The following is a 24,140-nucleotide window of genomic DNA, read 5'->3' as shown; positions in this document are numbered from 1 at the left end:
AATACCATGAGTAATACTATAAGTAAGTGTCATTCAAGTGCCACTGAGATGCTAATCTGTTTTTATTCAAGATAGTCAGAAAAGTGGCGGAAGAGGTAGAATAGAGACTTCCTGCCGTCAGTGGGGTTGTGAGTAAGGGATGTCCTGATTGGACGAGACCTTACGTGGGACACTGAGCTCCCCCAGCTTTTACAAACGTGCATATGTTGGTTGATTTGCATAATTAACATGATTTTCTAACAAATATTCAGGATAATCACCCACAGGCTTATGGGCGATATTTCAGCAAATGCTGAGCTGATTTTGACATTATTGGTGAAGCTTTGTGGCGTAAACGAAGACCTGGAATCCATTTTAAAATAATCTCCCGGAGATGGGCCTTTGCTGTTCTCCACATGGATCCAAAGAAGAGGGTCGATGAGACATCACAATAGTGAACATCCTGAGACGAGTTGAAAACAAATGTAGGTCAAAACTAAATTAAATAGAAACTTCAGACGTGGCTTCAAAGTACATTCAGTGTCCATTTATTTTTCTGCAGCAAGAAAAATAGAAAAAAGTGAAACGAAGGACATTCATACTGCTGAAGTGTAGTTTCTCATGCGTGCACGTTTACAGTACATTTTGATCTGATTACAAAGTCTCTTTGAACCGGATGTATTGCAACAATATATTTACAAAAATAACAATAAAACCGCAGTCAGAATCTTTTTAAACACGTCGACACATTCATAAAAATAAAGCTTTGTGAGACGTGTTTCCCGAAAAAAACAACAACACCTTATTTACAGTCAGAGATGAGTCCTGTGGAGCTACAGCAGAGATGACATCATTGTTTCGCATCTTTGCCACAACCTAAATATCTGAAGCGTCAAAACAATTGGAAAGTCGCATCTGAAAAGACATTTTACGTAATGTAACCATGTTACAGAAGGCAATGAGTCTGAATGATGACATACTTTATACTGATGACACCTTCCTTTTATATGTAAATATACTTGGCAAGAAAAAAATTCTGATTCCGATCAAAAGTACCCGCTGACTGATAGAATACTTTGATGTCCCGTTGTATTTGACTCCAACCGCTGCGTGCTTTTGTGCCAAAATTATTTAGATTTTATTTAGGAATTTTATTTGGGGGGGGGGGATTTTTTTTCACAGATATTTGACACTTCTGACATGGTTTAAAAATCAGAGAAAATACAACCAAATAAAAAGGAACATAACGTTTGAATTACTAGTATAATAATTGCACTCATTTGACTCTACAAATTCCAAAAGAACACAACTTCTTGCCACTTTTAAGTGGGCCGGGCAACACAAGGCACAAATAAAGATTCAGCATCAATCCTCCATATTGGCACTGGAAAATGTTTGTTTTTTTGTTCTGTAGATTTCTTTGTAACAGCCGAGGCGTCGTCTTGCTACCAATCAGAAAGTTGCCTCTGAGTGTTCCTACACCAAAAACGGACGCGTTTTCCTGAAGGTGACAACATTTTGTACCGACTCCGAAATGCAACTAAAAACCCACTGATGACAGCAGCATGATTGTCACGACACAACCCAGAACACTGGAGCCCTAATTCATCAGGAGCAGTCGAGACTTCCCCACCGTCGACCAAGCAAGTGACCATAATGCATGTCTACGTGTGCGTCTGTCTAAATACAGTAGACTCTGTGTGTGTGTGTGTGTGTGTACATCTGATCAGTGTTCAAACAAACCCAAAATAACACTCATAAAATCCATCCTCAGTGCAGGAAGTCCTCCGTGCAGCCGTCTAGCTCTTTGGTTTCCAGCCTCTCCAGTGCATCCGTTGCAGGGTCTCTGGCACCGTGAGACCGGCGCCGCGGCCTCAACCACCACACTTAATTACTCCCACCGACGCTTCCCCCCCCCCCCCTCTCACTCAGTCAGGGTCTCCTCCTTACAGGCATCTGGGGAGAAGAGCAGCAGTGAGGACAAGAGCAGTCATTTAACCAACCACGTTGTGGGAATCTTTTCATGCATTTACATCAATAATTGTGCATAACAACCACAGCAGTGGCTGGATTTTTGGGAAAAACATGCCAGTCTACGGCAGGACGTCCTCCCAACAAACAAAAAACACACCATTCAGGCCTTCAAAACTATAACAAATATCTAGAAATACTTTCACTTATTCGACGAAAACATTTTCACAAATCACTATTTCTATTTTCTACCTATAATTAGCCAGACTTTATTCTGCTCCTCTCCCTCCTTCAACGAGGACACACCAGCAGCAATAAAGTCAAAAGAGCCTTCAAGGGTATCAAAACAAAGCATGTTCACATCCACAGACGAGCTCGCTACTTGCAAAATGCAATCAGATCTCGTGAAAGCCAAACAGAAAAAGAGGAGAATTTAGAATTTGTAAAGCGTCTGCGGTGATGACGCCTCGGTTTACATTCAGACACGCCTCGTGATCGACTTCCCTCAACCTGTCCGTCCATGGAACTACTGGATGAACTAAAATACTCAAAATACCAATTTGCTCATCTCTAGTCATACTTCGAAGATGCTATATATATATATACACATATATACATATATGTGTATATATATACACACATATATCAATATACATATATATACACATATATACATACACACACATATATATATATATTAGGGCTGTCAATCGATTAAAAAAAATTAACTAATTAATCGCACATTTTGAAATTCATTAATCGCGATTAAAGGTTTTTTTTCCTTCTTTTTAAAGACAAAACTTCACACAGAGCTGTGTTTTCAAAGAGGCTCCTACCTATAAAGTGCCAGCGAGGTATTTAATATCGTGGATGATAAATTGTTTCTTCAGTGAAACATCAGATTAGTTTTTAAAAAAAGAAGTCCTGTCCCATTGGTCCTGTCATCTTTAACACTGAACAGCAGCAGAACCAGTGGCCTTGGTAAACTGACTGACATTCAAATATGTCACGTTAACCCTCTGGAGGCTGGGCTCATTTTATACATTTTACAAAAAAATGTAAATTCACCTTTTAAAGGCGTTTTAATGTGACACACCCCCACGTGTTATACATCAAACATTCCAGAACAATCTCATTTCTATACAATGAGGCACATTGTCCTCGCGCCATGTTCTCTGCTCTCTGACTGACAGGCTGCTAATGAGCCTCACCTGTGTGGTGGGAGGTCCTTGTGATTTACTGTGTTCATTGGTTGTTTTTTTCGCTAAATGTTGACAGACAAACGTATTGACAAATCACGGTGAAGGTTTCGTGTGACGTCGCCCCTCCGTTCCTCTGTGTATCAGAGGGGGAGACGGGAGGAAGGAGGAGCAGGAGGAAACCCGACTGATTCATCCACGAGTTTAAACTGATTTCTGCTCCTTATTTTCGCGGAGAAATAATTTTTTCAATAACGGAAACAGTGTTAAACCGTACTGCCGCGGTTTGACACTCAGAGGAGTGTAAAAATATTTTTGTGCGTTAACGCGGCCAAATTAATCGCATAGATTAACGCGTTAATGCTGACAGCCCTAATATATACAGGACTGTCTCAGAAAATTAGAATATTGTGATGCATTCTGGATTCATTACAAATCAACTGAAATATTGCAAGCCTTTTATTCTGATTTATTGCTGATTATACACAGCTTAAGAAAACTCAAATATCCTATCTCTAAATATTAGAATATCATGAAAAAGTATACTAGTAGGGTATTAAACAAATCACTTGAATTGTCTAATAAACTCGAAACACCTGCAAGGGTTTCCTGAGCCTTGACAAACACTCAGCTGTTATAAATCTTTTTTTTTACTTGGTCTGAGGAAATATTAAAATTTTATGAGATAGGATTTTAGAGTTTTCTTAAGCTGTAAGCCATAATCAGCAATATTAAAAGAATAAAAGGCTTGCAATATTTCATTTGATTTGTAAAAATCCAGAAAATGCATGCATTTTGTTTTTTAATTGCATTACAGAAAATAAAGAACTTCATCACAATATTCTAATTTTCTGAGACAGTCCTGTATACATACATACACATATATATATACATACATATATATATATAGACATATATATATATACATACATATTAAACATATTTAAATGCACATTGGATCTGTTTTTTTAACCAGCAGCAGTGGAGTCTCTTCACCCTCTACCCCCCAAAAGCATCCACACATCACTGCTGCATGCAGCGGCCTCCAGCACCACCATGCCTCCTCCTCCTCACAGCTACAGGCAGCAACGCAGGTGTGCGTTTCCTACCTGGGCCGAGGGTTAGGGCGGGGTGGGGGAGAGAGCTCAGGGTCCAGGACCGAGGGGGAGGGGGTTGGGGCTAGGAATGCTGAGCATCTATACCTGCCGGGCTGAGCACCAGGGCCTGGAGGATGTCGGACAGGGAGACGATGCCCTCGATGCTTGAGCGCTCGTCCACCACCACCAACCGATGCACCTGGAGGGACAACACGAGCACAGAGACATGACACGTCAGTCCTCGGGGTCGTCTCCGGTCCAATCGATGACCACAGACGTCGTCCCAGTCTCCGAATCTCACTTCAGCTTTGACGATTCGGTCCACGATGGTCTCCATCGTTTCCATTTTATGGCACTTCATGACTCCTTCGAAGTACTGAGAGCGGTGTTTGAGAGCCTGCGTCACCGTGATGTCCAGGTTGTTGTACGTCTTCTCGGCAGCCAGGTTCTAAACAGACGTGAAAACACATTGAGGGAAGAGAGACAACGAATCGCGGAGCACTTTACCTCTGATATGTGGCACTACCTTTCTTAAAAAAAAGACAGAAATTGTAAAAAAGTCAACTTACGATCACATCAAACTTGGAGTAAATATCCACAACTTTTCCTGCGTAGAGAACATAAAGAACTCCATGAGTAGGTTTAGTAATATTATGATACTTGGTCAACACTTGACATTACTGATCTCACCCGACTCGTCCACCACAGGCAGGGCGGACACTCTTCTCTCCACAAAGATGTTGAGTGCTTTGATGATGGGCGTGTTCGGGTGGATGAACGCAATGTCGCGGTACGACCCGATGCCCAGCTCCCCGAGAGTCTGCTTCATGAACGCTGGCTTTGGCATTTCACACATCTGGAGTACACAAACACAAACGATGAGGCAGGAACATCACTCTCCATCCACCTCCGTTTAAATAATGGCTTATTTGCTCAATGTCCACATTGGCCACTAGGGGGCAGCAGGCAGAGGGAAGTGGAGGAGGCGATGACGAAGGAATCCTAATGATCCATCACAGAGATTAAAATGCTGTGCAAGCTAAACAGTCGTTCACTGACAGACCGGCAGGGTTTGTGTTGGACTCACAAAAAGCTGGAGGAACTTGAGGATCCTCTTGTGTGTGAGAATATAAAGTGCATTCCCCGTGACGGGGTCGATGACAGGCAGGCGGTGAATTTTGTTTTTGATGAGCGTGTACACTGCATCGAACAGGCTGCAGTACAACAAACACAATGAGGAGTTACAAGTCGCACGATTGAAGAATCGGCCCCCGCGGAGACGAGAATATGCAATCAACCGAAAGATTCTTCATTCACGGAGGGACGACGTACCTTGCATCAGGTGATATGTTGACCAGAGGTTTGAATGTCGCTTGAAGGTAAACCTCTGGAGCAAGAAATTAAATATTTAAGTATTGTGTCCATTGTGCTTGTCAAACACAAGTAAAACCTTACATTATGCATGCTGCAGACACACGAGGGCACGCTAACCTCTCCATGTCTCAAGCTTATGCTCCTCCAATTCATAGATTTGCACCTGGAAAAAAGAAGAGAAGCAGACGTTGGTATGAGAAGAAAAACAAACAGAGGTCTCCCCATGCAAAAATTATGGCGAGTAGACTTTTACCATCGGGGACTTATAGTATCGTTGTAGTATGATGATGAAATCTGTGATTGTCAGCATTCCTGCAAGGAAAAACATTACAAACAGAATCTATGAACAACAGAGAGCGCCGTGCCTGCAGGCAATGTGCTCACAAGGGTGTGGTGCAAACAACCCCCCCGCTTTATCCTCACGCTGACCTGGCATTTATTATTCATCACAGGCTGACTTGCAATAAACTCTCCACAGGATAAATAAAATAAAAAACACAGCACAACAAACGGACGGATTCATAGAAAGTTTTTTTCTTTTGGGGTTAAATTCTATTTCCAACTTCTCAGAGTACTCGTCAACACAGATGAGTCACTGCCGTGTTTAATGGTTTACGGCTCGAATGTCTTTTGCTGAATATAAAGCGACGCACTCTACACGACATGACCAGTTAACACAGAGCCGTCCTCGCCGAGCACAACGGGAGAAATCACTAAATAAAGACGAGCTGTGGACTAAAAGTATGCAGCGTGCACATCGAGGTCTATATTGTGCTGAAGTCAAAGCTACAGAGTATGTAGAGGAGAGTGACGGCATATAAACAGATTGTCTTTTGCTAATTTAACACTTGATTGCTAAGCGCCGTCTTTTCTTAGGAGACGGGATTTAACCAAAAGCTTTTAAGTTACATCTGCGATGTGTGAAGTCTTTTAAAATGCGTCTCTTGTCTAACTTAAACCTGAACATAAAAACACGATCAGGCTATCAGTGCGTTTGGTTAATCACCATCTCACATGGCAGGTAAATAACATTATTTAATATACTATTGTACACACTATAAAATAATAATTCCAGTATAAGAGCAACATGCCACGGGAATTTTGTGACGACTTTTTGGGGTTCTTACCGACAAAGCTTTGCTTCTCCGTGTCCCATAGCGGAGCAGCTCGCACGCCGTTGGCTACCAAGGCAAAGAACGCTTTCTTCACCTGTCAGGCAAAAAGTTGGAGAGAGAAAAAAACCCAATTATAAACAATACTTCACAACAATCTGTGATGACTTCATCTATTGGCTGATAGAGAAATCCATCATCAGCTCTGTAGCAATGTCAGTTTGACCAAAAACAAGATATCTTCGAGACTTTCTCTGAATTCAAATTAATGTCTCATCAAAAATAGTCTTTGCCATCATCATCATCATCATGACATGTCACATTCTCATAGGTGGAGGAGAGACTTGTGATGTATTCTGTGAAGTGTGCGCTAAACTTCTGAGGGCTTTGTGTTGGTTTTAGTATTTCCAGAGTGTGCGCTGCAGTGGATTTAGCGGTCGAGGATCTACACATCAAAGAGGCCAAATCTCCTCAGGATTACTGTTTAACCGCTTTATGACAACTGCATCAACCATCTTCTATAAACCGGCCCGGAGGCAAATAGTCCTGCACATTTTCACTGAACATTAACTTTTGCCGAATGTCTTTTTTTTTTCGGTCATCAAGACGAGCGACCTTGAATTAAAATAAAAAGGTTACTGACTTGGAGTGCCGTGTCGAACACAACCAGCTTGGAGCTCGTGGGGACGATGTCATAGCACTTGTGGGATTTCATGAAGTGCATGTAAATATCACTCTCAGGTTCAGCAGCTGGAAGAACAACAAAGAAGAAAACACTTAGATTTTGTGATATGAATTATGTGATAAACATCACTGGGAATTAACTGGAAATATATATATATATATATATATATAAAATGAGAGCCTGAGAACAAAACACTCGGAGCATAAACAACCATTATGGATCTGGACCACTTAGAGCCACTTTACTCCTTATTACTGACAATTTAGATCTGCTTAAAGCACCAACAAGACCAGAGACAATGGAAAAACACAGACGGCGGTACTTGGGAACTTCTGTCCTTCACTGATGATGCAGTTTGGAGATTACAGACACACACACACACGGTGGCGAAACACTGAGGTCGCTATCAGTTTACTGAGAAATCGAAATATATTTGTGTGTGCATCGTTATTGAAAAATAAAACAAAGATTTGTTCCTTTGGATAATAATCAAACATTTAAAAAAGTGATTGCCGCTCTGATAAATGAGCATTTCGAAGGCGTATATCTCTGATGTGGTCTGGGTACTCCGCAGAGCCATTTGTCATTACTTTCCTTGGATATTTTAAAGATTTAATGATTATAAAAAACAAAAATAATCAGTTTTAACCATTAATTTCTGTTGAATATCTCTTTTAAAGTAGTAACAAGTAGTCTCTCCAGTCATCCACGGGTATGTGTCCATCTATCAAGACCTCATTCAAAATACATTTATTTAGATAAACATGCGTGTTAAGACAACAGCAGCACTACAAGTCAGTCTGTTGAGGAAATCCCTCCAATTCGTGGCAGCCGGTGAGTCGCTGTGTCTGTGTACTGAGCAGCCTCTGCGGACGACGACATCCTTTCACTGAGGAACAGCTGGACGACCTGTGACGTCCCGACGGCTTTTTTTATACACCTTTACATTCCATCTCCAACTGCGTTAAAAACAAAGGTAGTAAATAAACAAAAGAAAAACACTTACCAACATCATCTAGTTCAAGTTTCTCCAGCATGCCTTCGAATAAACCGTAGACCTGTGAGAGGGAGAAGGGGCAGTCGTGTGCAGTGAAGATTGCAGCAAGTCCCTCACATAAACAACAACAACAACAACAACACGGAAAAACTTTGCGTAGCTCGGGAGTGAGCAAGCAGGGGGAAGAGACTTTTCCCCTGCGGACTGAACACACCGAGGGAGGTCGCGGTGCGCACTCACGCCAAAGCCACGACACGCACGCGCGCCTCCGGCGTTTCACCGATCGCGGAAAGCTCCTCCAAGTCCGCTAAATATGCGCAGGTTACGTAACGTAAACATCGTGCTGTACGGCTGCAACTTTAATGGCACGTTACATTAATATTAGACAACACACACACCCCTTAAAACCCATGAGTGGAACAGTCCTGATCCATTTGCTGCAGTGGGGGGTGGGGAGGGCAACGCGTACGCGCCGCTCAAACAGCCGCTACACTGGCGCGTGAGAATCAAAACCACCGTAATAAATCAGATTCATTCTTTGTTATTCGTAATCTAGCAAACAACACTCGCCGAAGGGGGGGAAAGTCTTGAAATAGACAGCGTGGAGAGAAACAGAAGGGTAAGAAAGCCGGAAGCTTCACGCGCTGTGGACACGCCCCTCCATGCAGGGCAACCTGGGCGCTTCACCATATTAGGAAATCCCTTTACGTTGCTTAGCAGCAAGAAGCTGGGGATGCCTTGTCACAGTTCAGAGACCTTTTTTTCCTCTCTCTCCTGACAAAACGGGGAACATCGTAGAGATCCACAATAAATAAATAATAATCTGAGCCTCAGCAGTGAGAAATTGGCATGCAACGGTGTGCTTTTTGCCTGTGGCACATATAGGAGAGTATGGAATATGCCGAGTCATGCCGAGAGATGTGCGTAGCCTATCAAAAGGTTGTTAGTTGATACGCCCGCTTCACCCTCGTCCCTAATTTGCAAACATATATCACAACAAGCCACTGCAGCAGAGTGAGGAAACCGTTATCCCTGCTCTGGGATGCGAGTCGGTCTCCAGTGTCGCCGTGCAATGGTGAGACGGCACTTATCTCGCCAAAAAACACCACTCCTGCACTTTTAGAAATCTTTGCCCTGCTGCAGCACAGCGAGCACTCAGCCTGCTTTTGAATTCCAGCTAACTCTCGGGAAGCAGACGTGCACAAATTCATTAAATGAATTGCTTTTGTACTTGGATTGAGCAACAACAAAAAGTACCAGAAGAGTATTTGGTCTCCCCTTATAAATAATGGAGAGAGAGGGCGGATGATGGGGGGAGAGAGGCCGACAGGCACCGGCTCATCGCTCCTCAACCACAATCATGAGTCCTTAGGTGTTAACACCAACGGTATTCAATGCTGGTGATGAAATATTGACTTAGAATGCACAATCACTCATGGCTGAGAGGCGGAGACAGAGCTTGGGGTAATTAAATCTGTTTGGCTGAGTCACAGCCACAATCATTTATATTTGGCCGTTCACAAGCGGTGGTCGGACCGACCCGAGGCCAACACATCACATATTTTGCGGCGCGACTCACTTGTGGCGAGGTAGAGTAGGCTGTCACGGGGCTCGAGGACGGCATCGGGGGTTTAGCGCAGGGAAGGCTGAGGCGCTGCCCGGTGTCTAGAGGGCTGGAGACGGAGCGGGAGCGGGCGCTCGCCTCCAGGCGCTCGGGGCTCGGCGCGCTCGCCTGGACCTCCTGGGCGAAGACGGGTTGGCTGCAAGCCTGGGTTGGGGTGGTGGGCGGCGTAGAGAGTCCAGAGGCTGCGGAGAGATAGAAACAGTAACAGGTTCACAAATACCACGACTTATCGCTCGCTCCTCTCAATGGCCGTCCACACTTTGTTTTCAGTGACACTGGATTGATATCTTTGACGGGGGCCTAGTTGGCGAGGGCGAGGTGCTAAAATGGTGACGGCTGCAGATACCATCATGGTCGTCACACGCTATAACAGAAGAGGAATGCGTATCCGATCCACCGGGGACTCGGGGAGTCTTGAGTACTGAGAAACAACACGAATACCAGAGATAAAGTCCGAGGCCAGTCGATGACAGACGTGGATGAAGCACCATTAGAAAGACGGCTACAACATTATATCCACTTAGCGAGTCGCGGCGCTCGCCGGCTTTAAACGCCGGGTTTCAACAAACATCGTCACCCTTTGCTGTGGCGGTGCTTTTTATTTTTTGGAAGGAGTTTTTCCGTTTTGTCCACATATTGTGAAGGAAAATATTATCCGGCAAATAAATGTATCCGTCTTAAGAAGTTTAAGAAGCTTTGGGCAGCACGGTGGCTCAGTGGTTAGCACTGTCGCCTCACAGCAAGAAGGCCCTGGGTTCGAATCCCGGTCGTCCCAGGTCCTTTCTGTGTGGAGTTTGCATGTTCTCCTCGTGCCTGCGTGGGTTTCCTCCGGGTACTCCGGTTTCCCCCACCATCATAAAGACATGCACCGCAGCCTCACCCCGGTTCGTATGGATGTGAATGAATGTTGGTGGTGGGGGAGGGGCTGTAGGCGCTGATTGGCTGCCACGCTTCCGTCAGTCTGCCCCAGGGCAGCTGTGGCTACTGATGTAGCTTACCACCACCGGGATGACTGTGTGTGTATGACTACTGGACTCTGGACTGTAAAGCGACTTCGGGTGTCTAGAGAAGCGCTATATAAAATAAATGATTATTATTATTATTATGAAGATACTTTATTTTTTATTTGATATTCCTTTATTTGTCCCACAGTGAGGACATTTTAAAAATCACAGAGCATTAATAGAAAATAAATATAAAACACAAAACACAATAACAATACTAAATACTAAATATACAGAGGAAAGATAAAATAAAGTGCTTAGTTTGCCAGGATCTCCAGCGATCTACTGCAGTTGGTTGTGCAATTTTACAGTATCCTAATTTTACAATATGCATTTACTGTAAAAAAACAAACACATCACATAGATGCGTCAGTTACTAATCATATTACTTACTGCATCATATTCTATTATATCAACTACAAATTTTTATGATTCACAAACTTGTTTAAAAAAAAAAAAGTCTTCCTCGAGGCCCTGCAGAGCCGCCTCCCACACAGGTGTTTCCACTTGTTTGGCCTGATCAGAGGACTAATGAGCCAGAAGTGAAAACACCTGTGTGGGAGTGCAGAGCCTTTCGGTTGTGTAATTGCTTTGTTTTTGTTGTTGTTATTTTCCTCCACACTAATAAATGCTCTCTTTAGCTCGGGGAGAGGAATAGAAGCCAAAAGATGAGAACTCGTCCCCTCATTAAACCTTCAGTGTGACTAATGGGCTCTTTCCAATCAAACGTGAGCGGTAAAAGAATTGTAACAGCTACAGAAAAAGCCTCAAATAATAAATAACAAATATTTAATATGACAAAATCACATCACGATAGATCAAAACATCAATAAAACTAGAACGGGCACTCGGTAGAGCGCATACCTTCGCATATGAGAATATTGGGCATTGAATTATGAACATGTTGGCATTAGTTGCATGCCAATTGGATAAAAATTGACCGTGCTCTGGTAAAAAGAAGATGTTGACCTTTCCATGACCTTGACCTTAACCTTTGACCCGATTGATCCCAAAATCTAATCAAATGGTCCCCGGATAATAACCAATCATCCGACCAAATTTCATGCGATTCGGTTTAAAACTTTTCTTTGTTATGCGAATAACTCATACAAATAAATAAATAAACAAATAAATAAATACACGGCGATCAAAACATAACCTTCCGCATTTTCAATGCGAAGGTAAAAAGCTGTTAAAAATAAAGAAACAGATATCCTCGTGGTCTAATCCTCCGTAACGCTGCTGTGAAATAGTCAGCTGTTGACATCTGCAGCCCTCTGTTTCAATGAAACCCTTTGATGGCACTCCACAGCGCTTCTCATCTCGATGACCGCTCTAAAGTCTTCAATAATGTATCAGTGCTGGACAAAAGGAGTCCACTGAATCACGTGGGATGTCTTTTGCTCGTTCCTGGCGTCCTTCCACAATAACTAAACCGATCACAAGCAGCCACATTAAACTCCGCTGCAGCGGCCGGCTTCCCGTCACGCAGCTCGACCCGCCGCAGTGTCGGGTTGCAGGTGTCAGTCACTTGACAGCCTTCACATGCTCTTTCAAATCAGGCATCACGGTCTCGCGCGGGGCGACATGCGACACCCCGCGCCGCCCCTGAGCTTTGCCCACATATTTCTGAGGCCGGACAATGAGGGACATGGGTGATGAGGCCGGGCCACATTGCACGGGCCTCCACCAGTTGATCACGCACGGCCACGTAGCCAACACGTAAATGTCACATGAGGACTCAACCGCGTGAACATACGAGAATCTGCTGAGTCGTATGAAACAAGCCCAGATTGTTATATTCAAGTAATTTAAACATACGAGTGGAGAAATGAAGTATTTAGGATCATCGCTCAAAGGTTAGAGAGTTGCGTGTACTTCTAAATGAACCCGGGCCGACGTGGCCCTTATGGCACGTTGCTTTTTCAGATCATTTCCTGTGACTCGCTTTCCTTCTAAATATAAAATCGCAACAGAGAATCACACAACGTCTGAGATACTTTTCATACGTGAAGCCCGGTGTGTGTCGAGTGAACGCGTTTCTTTGGTCTGTCCGAGCGCACTCGGCTCTATCTCTTGACATTTAGTTGGCGGGCGCCAGCTCTCTCTCTGGCTTGACCTGCTTCCGCAGCGTAACCTTCTTATTTTAGCCGCGCCGTTGTGGCACATTCCACAGGAGGAGATAACAGCGGGGCCGCGAGCCCTCTCCTCGGCCTGCTTAATGAGGGGCAGCTAGACACCACACAGGAAGCAGATTACTGAAATTAGTCCAGTGCATCCAATTTATGTAATACTCTATATCATATTTTACAAGCACATACCACATACTGATAAAGATGCACTTTGCAAAGCTCCGTCAACGCAGGAGGACAAAGGTGGCATCGATCTGCGAGGTTAATCCCTCCATCCCTTGGAAACCAGTAAGAATAAAGAGTACACATTTCTATTTCCATGTCATCACGCAACTATTTCAATAAGAGATGAAACGCTTAGCCACACATAGCAATACATTAATCTGTAGCTACTTTGATAGTTTATTAAAGCGCCAGCACATCTGAACAAAACTAATGTGCACGTTTGCCACGCCTCCTCCGTCCCTTTGCGTTTCTCCCTCAACGAATTTATTCCAGCTGGTCAGCTGTCTCGCTCACGCTTTGGTGGAGGAAAATCTGGAATGCCGCCTTCGGCTGAACGCTTGGAACTGCATATCTGCCACCTCGCCGTTACAATGCAGTGCGAGAGGTCGCTCTCCGGGGTCTCTTCTCAAACACGCACAGGGCCAACAGCTGCAAAGGGACGCACCGACACACACACACACACACACACACACACACACACACACACACACACACACACACACACACACACACACACACACACACACACACACACACACACACACACACACACACACACACACACACACACACACACACACACACACACACACACACACACACACACACACACACACACACACACACTTTTTTTTCATGCAAAACGCAAAGCATTTCTTTGCTCCAGCTTCTCAATTGTGTAGATTTATTGATTTTTGTTGAATATCCCGGGGGTCTTGTATGAGACGTGGTCGGCGTAGAAGCCGCTCGGCGGGGCGGCGGATTAGCAGAAGGCCGCTCACAATCGGTTGTTATATTGCAATTTACAGTAAGCCGTGTTAACATAACACCCAAAGCAGATCCTCTCAGAGGCGACAGCGTGTTTTCAGCCAAGTGGTTCTGCGGTGACTCGGGGAGCAACGGGCTCCAGAGGGGTCGCCGGGCTGCGCCAGGCCCCAGTGGACGCGCTGCTACCGCTCCCTCCGGACATCCGCGTAAACACAACGGATCCCGCCTGTGGCGTGTGGATGGTGATGCAGGAGCTGACATGGGAGTCAGAAACCACATCATTAAAACTAGTTTACACCGTGATGCGGTTTCTCTGCACCGAAGCGCCTCGATAGCGGCGGGCTCGCTGTCACGTGCAAACTGCGTCACGTTGACGAACAGTCACAATTCAAACTGACGTACAAAATGTCTCAGAGGAGCACAGAGACTCCGGAAATTTGTCGTGAGGATGTCGGCAGCGAAGGCCTCGTGCGTTAGAGGCGTCGCCGCGCCGCGCGGCCTTCACGATGAACTCGACATCTGCTGACGCGGCCACGTTTGGACGTACATCATGATAACGGGCTCCTCTCATCGACCGGCTGTAAATCAGGAGCCATCACGTCTGTGATGAAGGGGCCACTTGGACGCCTCCCAGAGGCTCCCCAGCACTTTGCTCAGCGAGCATCACGAGCCAACACTTTACGATAGCCGCCTCGAGACGGCGGGCTGTGCTTTTTTTCGATTGGCGTCCATTTTCTGTCCCCGTTCACGTCGGCCTGCGTTTACTCGAGAGAACCTGGAGGGACCAGACACGTGCACAGATAGAGCCCTAGTGGTGCTCAAGCACCTGCCCTTTTGCCCTGGATGAGTAAAGGGCCCTTTTTGCTGGAGACACATTTTTTTCATTCATCAGTATTTAAGAATAAAAGTTACTCTCTCGGTCATCAATTCCCCGCAAATGTGTTTTAATATCCGACGGGGCATTTATTTGAGTTCTTAGTGAGAATTTTTAATGAAGAGAGAGAGAGAGCATTTTCTTTGTGTTGTATAAATGCCGTTTAGACAATTTCGAAAGTATTTTGAAAGTATGTTTATAAATGTCACGAGAATTCACAGCTAGAAAATAGCAGCTAGACTATGCTAACAATGGTATCTCTGGGTGTCACGCTATCCTTGTGCCTCATTGTTTTATGTGTTATCTCTTTGTTTGGTCTGTTCCAGTCTTGCAACGATCAATCTTGTAGAACACGGACAACACGGCTCAGCTAAAATACATTTTAATTTACAGTAAAGTAACAACACATGTGATTCAAACTATAGTTTCTAGTCTTCATCACTTTCAATAACACATTTTCGCTGCTTCTGAATTTCCTCTTGGCTGTTGATGTCTATCAATATCGCTCATTTTGAAAATGAGGTCAGAGGGCAATACGGATCCGTATCAGACCGGCGAGGAGGGCGATAGTGGCTGGCATGACGACCCATTAGCCAATCAGAACGCTTGTACTGTTGTTGCCATATAATAATTCATCTTTATTCATAAGGAAAATGTAAGCTAGCTGTCTAATCCTGCCCAGAGGAAACGCAGGTCGAGGACAGCGTCATCAGTGTAATGCTTCAACTTTGTCAGAATTTTCTTTTGGCAATGGGTGCCCTTTTTTTGGGTTTGAGCACCTGCCCCCCAAAATGTCTGTGCACGTGCCTGGGAGGGACTATTTACAAACGGAGAGCCCGCAGACTCGACTTGGAAGCACTGTCTGACGACCCCTCCGCCAGCTGTATTCAAATGGAGCGGCTATTCTGGAGAGACACGCCTCAGGATATGGGACAGAAATAATTAACTGACACTGTATGGCTAAAAACGACTTTACCATGATGACGGGACGACGACGGGATACATTTCACTTATTTCTGTCACTGCTTTAACATCAACATTAAAAAAGGAGAATATATATAGAAATATGAATCGGGCCACAATGCATAAAGCGTCACGCAGTAATGTGCAGCGCTTGGCATTTAGCAAAGTGAAAGCGAGAACCTTTTTCATGGCTTTACCACTTTGGTGTTTGTGAAACCAAAGACCGAGAAACAAGCATCGCAAATATATGGAGAACCTGCGGTCACAGGGATCAGAGATTATTTAAATATCTGATATCCAAAACTACGAGACGACTGGAGGAGGCTGCAGGCCCACGGAGCACCTGAAGAGCACGCCGCATTACCGGAGAGACACGACGCCTCGGACTGATGGCGCCCTCCTGGCCCATCTTGCTCCTTCCGTTTCTTGCTCCTCCTCAGGCTGCCGAACCTCTTCATGAGACGCAGCGGGTTGTAGGTCCAAGACTAAATTTGACCATGACCATCGCGATATGAGCTGCAGGGGACGGCTCAGAACTGTCCCAAGTGAGAGTCACTCCATTCGCTCGATGAAGCAAGTTGGACAGAAATTAGAGTAGAGTTGGCAGATTCAGAGAAAGATTTGTCTTTGAAGCAGGTTTTTTTTATTTTTGTCGTCTTTAGAAGATAAAAATGCTCCTTCTTCTTAAAAAAAGGAGGCAGCTGGTCACCTTCAATCGGCGGATGAGGAATGTAGAAAAATTGTCCCCAGGAGAGAATAACCGAAAGTCGACGACTCCTTTAAGCACGGCGGTCCACTTCTACTTGGCACAGAAAATGACAACCGCAGCAAGAGGAAAAAAGAAGAAAAGAAATCCACGGAGGCAAAGTGTGCAGCAGGAGGCGGCGTACTCGGTCCGCTCGCACGTTTGATGACGGATGAATTCAAACTGTAATCTCCACGCGGAGAAACGCCGCTCTCCCGTGTCGCGAGTGATGCAAAGAACAACTGGGACCCCCGAGCGCCCCTTCCCCCGCTCTCTGCCGCATCGGGGCTGTAAATTGTCAGGTGCAGCTGTGGGTGGCGTCTCTCTAATATAAGCACGCGTGTCAGCAGCCTGTAAAAGGACGGCGGTCTACAAAGGCGATTGGCTCAGGCTGCACGTCTCCCTCCCCCCTTCTCCTCTTCCTCTCCCCAACACAGGCAGAGTAAGCACCTCAGGCTCAGTCTTGTGATCGCTCGACCACGGGGTTTCCTCAGGTTAAAAAAATTAATAAATGGTGCTCGTGGTTTTGAGCTGCGGAGTCCTGCAGCCGTTTGTATATTTCATTTTGTCTGTTCATTTTAGGGGCCTGACCTTTAAGACTGCTGAGGCCAGTCTATGCAGAGGACGGCAGGGGAACCAGCAGGTCAAAAGGCCACGAGCCTCCCCAGATGGCCCGCTTGGGATCTGCGGCATACGTTAGAGCTTCAGTGTGTCCGGATCTCAATTGCCATGTTATGCAAAGTGTTCCACTCCGCTCAGTGGGTCACGGCTCAGACGAGCGAGGGGTCGACATATCGGTGACGAAATCAGTCGCCTCAAACACTCGTGAGATACTCGCTGTGATTATGTTTTCAGTTCCCGAATGAAACAGATTCAGTTTGTGTTGAAGGTTGCAGATCCACGAGGATTTGAAATACTGTCCTCATTGTGTTTCATTAAGCCTAGTGTACACACACACAATAAAATCATTCTGTCCTTGTAAGGTCCGCACTTTTTGAACTTGGAAAATCAAAACTGCCAAGTTTCTTATATTTACAGACAACATGCAGCACACAGTAGCAACCGAGAGAGAGAGAGAGAGAGAGAGAGAGAGAGTCTGCATGGTTGTTTTAGGAGCTGCTGAGTCGGGTCACTTCCAGATAAGGGTATGAAAACACTTCAGTTGCCTTCAGCAGTGAGGGACCGACGATGTCCAGGCGATGGAAGACGCATAATTAGACCAGATGGGAATGAAAAGACCTTCCGATTATATTTGTGTAAAATGTGGCTGTAAACGCACCTGGGACACCCGTCAACTGATGCCTATTATGCAACGTATACAAAATCAGAAGTTCAGGGATAAACTCTGAAAAAATGCCTTTATGTTTACTAAAAATGCAAAAAAAAGAGAAAATACTGATAATTATTATTATTATTTATTAGAATTATTATTATGTATAAAACTGGCCACTTAATCAACACTTGTATAAAACCGCCTGCTTTAAACACTCCTTTAAAAACGACATCAAGGCTACACTATGCCTTTAGCGCACCCGTGTGGCAAAAGTAGGGAGTCTCCAAAAAACATCCCATCATGGAGCTGGAGAAGCTGTTGGCCCACCCAGTCGCTGGTTGATGTTCACTGGCCCATTACCATCGGCCCCGTTCACTTAGAGCCACATCGTTAGGCAGGAAACCAAACCGGGGGGATGTCACGTCTCCAACCACATCGCGCTCTTCAGAAGATCTGGAGCCGACGCGTGCGTTACGGTTTGGTTACCATCCATACAAATATATCGAGTGGAAACGGAACATGCCGGCTCTTGAGGCCTGGCGCCGACACCGCTGTTCCGCCGGCCACTGCCAAAACTGTTTCCGAAGCGAGGAAACAGAAGAATGGGTGTAACGCACGAGCCAAAAACAAATGACTCATCGTTTCTGCAGCTTCGCGTCCAGCAGCGCCGCTTCCATGTCAGGCGGAGCAGGTTTCTGTTATGTAATCAGCCTCACAACGACATGGGAGACATGGAGCTGAACATCGGCCCGTTGGGTCCGTCCTTCATCACTGGCTCCATGTCTCATGTCCACCTCTTAGCGCGCACCAGTACTACCATTACGTCTGTGATGAGTTTTCATTGAGGGAATGCACTGCTGCTGGACTCCCACCTGCAGGAGCCAAACCTGGAACTTCCTCTAATGAACCGGCTTTTTTACCAATCCAGGCTTCTACTTCCTTATTGGCACAACGATGTTCAGCTGAGGAAATGCTGCACGCCATGCTGTTAATGCGAGTTCTGCCACAGGATGCAAAATACGGGTTCCTGTGTGCGGCTTGGCCTCGCACACACAACAGGAAACCCACATTATCTCTGAGATAACTTGGTTTCATCTATTGTGTCTTCTACTTCCTTTATCACCCTCTTCCTCCTCGAGCCTGCCCTTGAGCAAGATGACGTCGGTTCACGGACGCTACGCGTCGGTCACCCCGCAGGGTTAAAACTCACCTCTCCTGGTTCTGGAGAAGATTTTGATGCTTCCAGGTGTGGAGCTGGACGAGGAGCGGAAGATACCACTGAGGCTCAGCCGGCGGGGGGACTTGGGCGGGGAGCCCTGATGGGAGGGATAGGGGAAGATAGTTCTGGGGGAGCTCGAGCCGGGCCTCAGTTGCACCGGAGCGGACTGAGAGCAGGGGGGCAAGGGGCCGCCGGCCGGGCTCCCGGCTGGGCTCCTCGCAGGCGACCTCCCCTTGGTGGGGCTCGCTGAGCGGATGCGGCGCTCGCCCTGGAAGACGAGAAAGAGGACGTTTCATTTTCCTGCAGAAAACTGACGGACACGCAGAGATTTATTGTGGAACGGTGGCCACCGGGTTTTTTTTGCGTGAGTTTGCCATTTTTTGGTTACTTCTTATTTAGTTTTGGTTCTTCCCCATCAAACACAACAGCAACACTTTATGGGCCATAATTTAAAAAAAAGAAGCAGAATAAGAATGTAAGTGCCGTGTGCAATAAGGACACATAATCTTTTACAGATACCATATTGACTCCTCACTTTCTAAACACAGGGAGCTCCTTGACGCAGCATTTTCCCACATGTCAATTTGCATTCCCACAATCCTGTAATTCACGCTGCAGTTGCAACGCATGTGCCTTAAACAAATCAAAATGGTTCTCCATCTTCCTCTCAGACTTCATATCGGGCTGCATCGGGCATCTCGTTTCAGTAACAGCAGCAGCCTCCTCTTCGTCAAAAAAAAACACTGAGCCTTTTTTTCATTGGGACTTTCTGCGTCTTTTGCAAGGTCAGCGTGGCGTAAACAGACGTGGAGAAAATTCTTCCCTTGTCGAAACAAAAACAGCAGAGACGCGAGACGCCAGCCTCCTCCTCCTCCTCCTCCTCCTCCTCCTCCTCCTCCTCCTCATACAGCGGCGCGTTACGACACACAGCCGTCTCCAGCTCGGAGGGGCGTGTTTACAGGAAACACTCAAATGAAACAGGAGTGTTTGCATCATAACCAGGCTCAACTAAACGGATGCATCGTGATATGAAGTGCAAGAGGAGCCGCCGATAACAAAAATCACTACAGGGAGAATTGTTTTGGTCTGCTCCGCGAAGGTTCAGGGTGGTGTTTGCTCAGAGGCGAGCAACCCCCTTCTCCATGCGCACCTTTTTTTCGGTTAAAGCCAATCCTGTGACAAGTCTGAGGGAGGGAGAGCACACACCCTCCGTTTCTGTTTGCCAACAACTCCAACTATGTCATTGTGCGAGAGCTTGTTCGGCAAAGTAAACAACTATCGGGGTGTTTTTTTCTTTCTTCTGGCTATAAATGACCCGTTTGGAGAGAAAGCAACACAGGAGAATGCAGGTTAATTACTGAGGTAAAAGGTGAAACATGTAGTGTGTGGTGAGGACGAGGGAATGAGTCCATCAGAGCCGACCGGAGGAAGAGGCCGCTTTCTCTGGAGAAAAAAAATCAATTTCCTGTGTGTGATCCAGCTACGCCCGGACGCAGTGGGCGTCATGTTACTGTAAGCCAGTGGAGCGGTTGGCAGAACAGGAGAGACGGCCTTGAGGATCATTTTGCTCGCCCAAATCCACGTCTAAATATATTAAGAAAGGGCAAACAAACAAGCGATGAGGGAGGGGGGGGAACACATGTCAAGACACACACAAAAACCAAAAACCCAGAAAATAACGTCCGTACCGTCTGATCTGCCTTTTTGGTTGAGCCACTCGTCTCCACTGCAAAGGCCCCGAGGTCCTGCAGACACGAGAGTTCTGAGTATCGAGGATAAAGATCAATTTCGGGAAATACAGCAGGAAAAATTGACAAAGACAAGTCACGACAGGTCTACCACGAACCACGTGCCGCTTTTGCCGGGTCTGAAAAGTGGACATTGAAGCTCTCAATTTGTTGAAAGATGGTTAAAAGAAACCGAAAGAAAACATGCTTTGACAATGCGGAAAAACCTTTGCAGGCAAACGCAACACGCGGCCTTCCCGATGCCCGAGCGCCACATTCCACTCTGGAGCGCCGCAGCAGGAAGACAGCGTGCGATTAGGGTTAGATGCCGTCTGCGTGTTGCACCAGGTGGAGGTGGTGGAAGCGAAAGCCCCGACATCTCACACTTGAGCCACAAAGCGGCGTTGCATTCACAGGCTCACTTCCTGTTGGGGAAGTGATTCATCCAATCTTTACAGCCCCACACACACGTCATTAAAATTAAAATGACACTTTCATCTTTTCAAAAGTCTCAACTATTGCACAGGTTGCATTCAATATTTGCATTTCAACTGGGAAAGTGTGCACGTGGATCTGATGGAGGCCGTCCAAAGAACACGCATGTGTGCGAGCCACAGGAACACGGCGGTTGTCTAGGCGACAAGACTAAACAGAAGAGTTGTCACCAAAGTGGGCCCACAGGAGAGCATCATGGGGAGCTTTGACCTTGAAGAACAGAAGGTTTGATAAGCGCTGCGGTGATGTCGCACACTTTCTAGGTATGTGGAGGCTTGCAAAGCAAAGAACAACAACAACAACAAGCCAGAGAGGCCACTGTGAGTCAGTGGCCGTAAACGTGACTTGCAGGTTTCCTCCCAGAATGCCTGCCTCACTTGTTTTTACTCGTTTCTCCTCGCAATGCAAAACGTGCACGTGCACCGAGAGAAGAACTTTCTGGAGCTTCAGACGACACCATAAGCTAAACGTCCGTCGCAGCTTCACGAGAGCCGTGGCAGCCGGGAGGAGTTGGCTGCCATGGCAACACATTAAAGAGTCGCCGTCGGACATTTTTAAAGAGTAGCCTATATTAAAAAAATTGTACGGAAGAAAAAATATATACATTTATTTATCTATTTCCAACGACGCAACACAGACGACGTGTCTCGCGAGTGTTCCGGACACTAAGCAGGTTATATATATACGCGGTGTAAAGATAGCTGCCAATCACGCACGCGCTTTCTACGTCGCGTGCGACTCCAGCAGTCGCAGCGAGAAGCCCCATGAGTTGATACTTCCCCGACTCACGGGCATGTTGATCCGCAGACGTCGTCTCCTCTTGGGTGTTTTCTTGGAGCCGTCCTTGTTGGTTTCCATCACCGTGCTTCCCATTTTGGTTTTTTTCTTCAAAAAAAGGAGCGAAATTCCACCCACCCGCAGCAGCAAAAGTGTGCTAATTAACTGCGGTGTCGCGCGCGCCTGCTGAACATCAACAGCCGCCTCCACCTTCGCCGCCCCGTCTCGTTACTACGAGAACGCAGGCGCCGCCTCCTCCACCAGGAAGTGGGCTCGGCCGCGGAGGGAGAGGCCCGGCACGGCGCGCTGCTCACAGGTGTGGCGGCGCAGTCCGCGCCCCCAGAGGAACGCGCGCGTCCCCTGGCGGGGCGCACGCGGGTCGGTCTCGCGCCAGAGAGAAAAGAAAACAGCGTCACTCCATGGCTGCGTTGTTCTCCACCTTTTATCAGTGACGTTCCCCCTGTGACATCTTTCACCCCCCAAACAGCGCAACACTATTTTGGGTTGGGAAAAAAAGGTGTAATACACACCGTTGTGCCATCATTGTCTGATTTAATATAGAATATATAAAATGCAGTTTATTGACTTCCACTTATATTTGATTGACTGTTTATTAAATAACTAAAGGACTTTTTAATGAATGCTCAATTTAAATAGATTACAAAATATATCACGTAGCCTACTTCTTGGAGTGTCTTCACGTACCCCCATTTGAGAACCACTGCTCTATGGGATCAGATCAGTCTCAAAAATTGCAAATGTACACAGAGACTCACGAACAGAACAATTCATAAATATATTACATTTACAAATACACGCAGAAAGATTTACAAACACGTTTCAACGCACACGTCGATAAATGACAATTTATATAAATGCAAAAGAAAAATCACAAATATATTTATGTATTTCTATGTGGATTTGTCTATTTGTGGATAGCATTTAACATTTCCATATTTGACAAATATTTGTTTCACACTTTGCGGCGGTTTCTTTTTTTTCCTTGTATGGTGGCGAAACAAGAAAAAAAGGCAAACCAGAGACCACGGAGCCGAGAGGACACGTTTTTAAAAGGGAAACCAATTTCAACGCCACACCAGGCAGCGCGTCGTGTAAAGAGATGCTTCACCAACAGAGGTCAGCACGACTCAGATTTTAACTGGTTGATGCCATGTCGACCCGGTGAAAAAAGAAATCGGCTAAATATGTGATAATAAACTTATATAATCAAATATATATACAAAATATTTACTAAAAATAGAACAAAACACACTAAAAGTAAACAGTTAAGAAGATATACTCATGGTCATCCCCTGATTCATACTAATTCTAATTCAGCGTGAGAAGATATAATGTTCTGTGTAAATTTCTAAAATACAATGGGAGCCAGTGCCATAATGCTAAAATGGGGTACATGTGATAAAGTCCATGATCGGCTTGCTGCATTTTAAAGATAATAAATATAAAATGATGAACCTCGTCGCCCAGTTGCAAGAAACAGGATTGACAAGTCAAATTTACGTATACAATTATTTAAAGTAGCTGAGAGGGCGATGGAGCGAATAATCTCCAGATGTTACTGTGTGTCTCATATAAACAACGGCTTAAATAGGACATCTTCATTAACTCAGGAGGACGCTTTGGACACCCGTGTTTATGACGTGAGCTTGACAATTCTGTCATGAGGCGAGCTTGGTTGAATAACAGGGAAGACGAATGAAGACGGCGATGAAGACGCTGTGTTCTCAGGAGGCGTCTGAGGACCCACAGTACGACTGAGCTCAGGGGGATGGAGGGAGCGCCCATGTGATGGCCGTTAGCAGGAAGAGAAGTGAAATGTCTCCCATGTGTGGGTCACAAGCCAAACCAGCTGGAAGCCATTGGCGTGTACGTATCCATG

The 24,140-nt window shown here is 45.7% G+C and overlaps 1 protein-coding gene across 4 annotated transcripts; it reads right to left on the bottom strand.

Annotated features, from left to right (window-relative positions):
* Window positions 1-511: 511 nt before the first annotated feature.
* On the bottom strand, window positions 512-22,494 carry LOC130198141 (5'-AMP-activated protein kinase subunit gamma-2-like). Of its 4 annotated transcripts, XM_056421234.1 has the most exons (16): window positions 22,253-22,494; window positions 20,930-20,986; window positions 19,233-19,509; window positions 9,994-10,220; window positions 8,424-8,475; window positions 7,376-7,482; window positions 6,748-6,829; window positions 5,874-5,932; window positions 5,738-5,783; window positions 5,579-5,633; window positions 5,334-5,460; window positions 4,937-5,102; window positions 4,816-4,853; window positions 4,548-4,694; window positions 4,352-4,445; window positions 512-1,935 (listed from the first exon to the last, which is right to left on the bottom strand). In XM_056421234.1, the coding sequence occupies exons 1-16, from the start codon at window positions 22,334-22,336 to the stop codon at window positions 1,904-1,906; spliced, it is 1,650 nt and encodes a 549-aa protein (XP_056277209.1). In that variant the 5' UTR covers window positions 22,337-22,494; the 3' UTR covers window positions 512-1,903. The 4 variants fall into 4 exon arrangements, with proteins under 4 accessions (XP_056277209.1, XP_056277210.1, XP_056277211.1 ...); XM_056421235.1 differs by lacking the exons at window positions 19,233-19,509; window positions 20,930-20,986; window positions 22,253-22,494 and adding an exon at window positions 16,348-17,065; XM_056421236.1 differs by lacking the exons at window positions 19,233-19,509; window positions 20,930-20,986; window positions 22,253-22,494 and adding an exon at window positions 16,369-17,063.
* Window positions 22,495-24,140: the final 1,646 nt, after the last annotated feature.

Source organism: Pseudoliparis swirei, chromosome 8 (genome assembly GCF_029220125.1).
Source record: "Pseudoliparis swirei isolate HS2019 ecotype Mariana Trench chromosome 8, NWPU_hadal_v1, whole genome shotgun sequence".
Taxonomy (NCBI): Eukaryota; Metazoa; Chordata; class Actinopteri; order Perciformes; family Liparidae; genus Pseudoliparis; species Pseudoliparis swirei.
This window is presented reverse-complemented; position numbering and strand designations above follow the sequence as displayed.

What these genes read in the sequence shown, in the direction of transcription:
- LOC130198141 (XM_056421234.1), bottom strand. Translation starts at nt 22,336, where the DNA reads ATGGGAAGCACGGTGATGGAAACCAACAAGGACGGCTCCAAGAAAACA. An exon ending in CTTCTCCAGAACCAGGAGAG is followed by an intron (nt 10,221 to 19,232) that starts GTGAGTTTTAAC and finishes ATCTCTCCGCAG; the next exon opens with CCTCTGGACTCTCTACGCCG. An exon ending in GGAGAAGCAAAGCTTTGTCG is followed by an intron (nt 5,933 to 6,747) that starts GTAAGAACCCCA and finishes TTTTCCTTGCAG; the next exon opens with GAATGCTGACAATCACAGAT.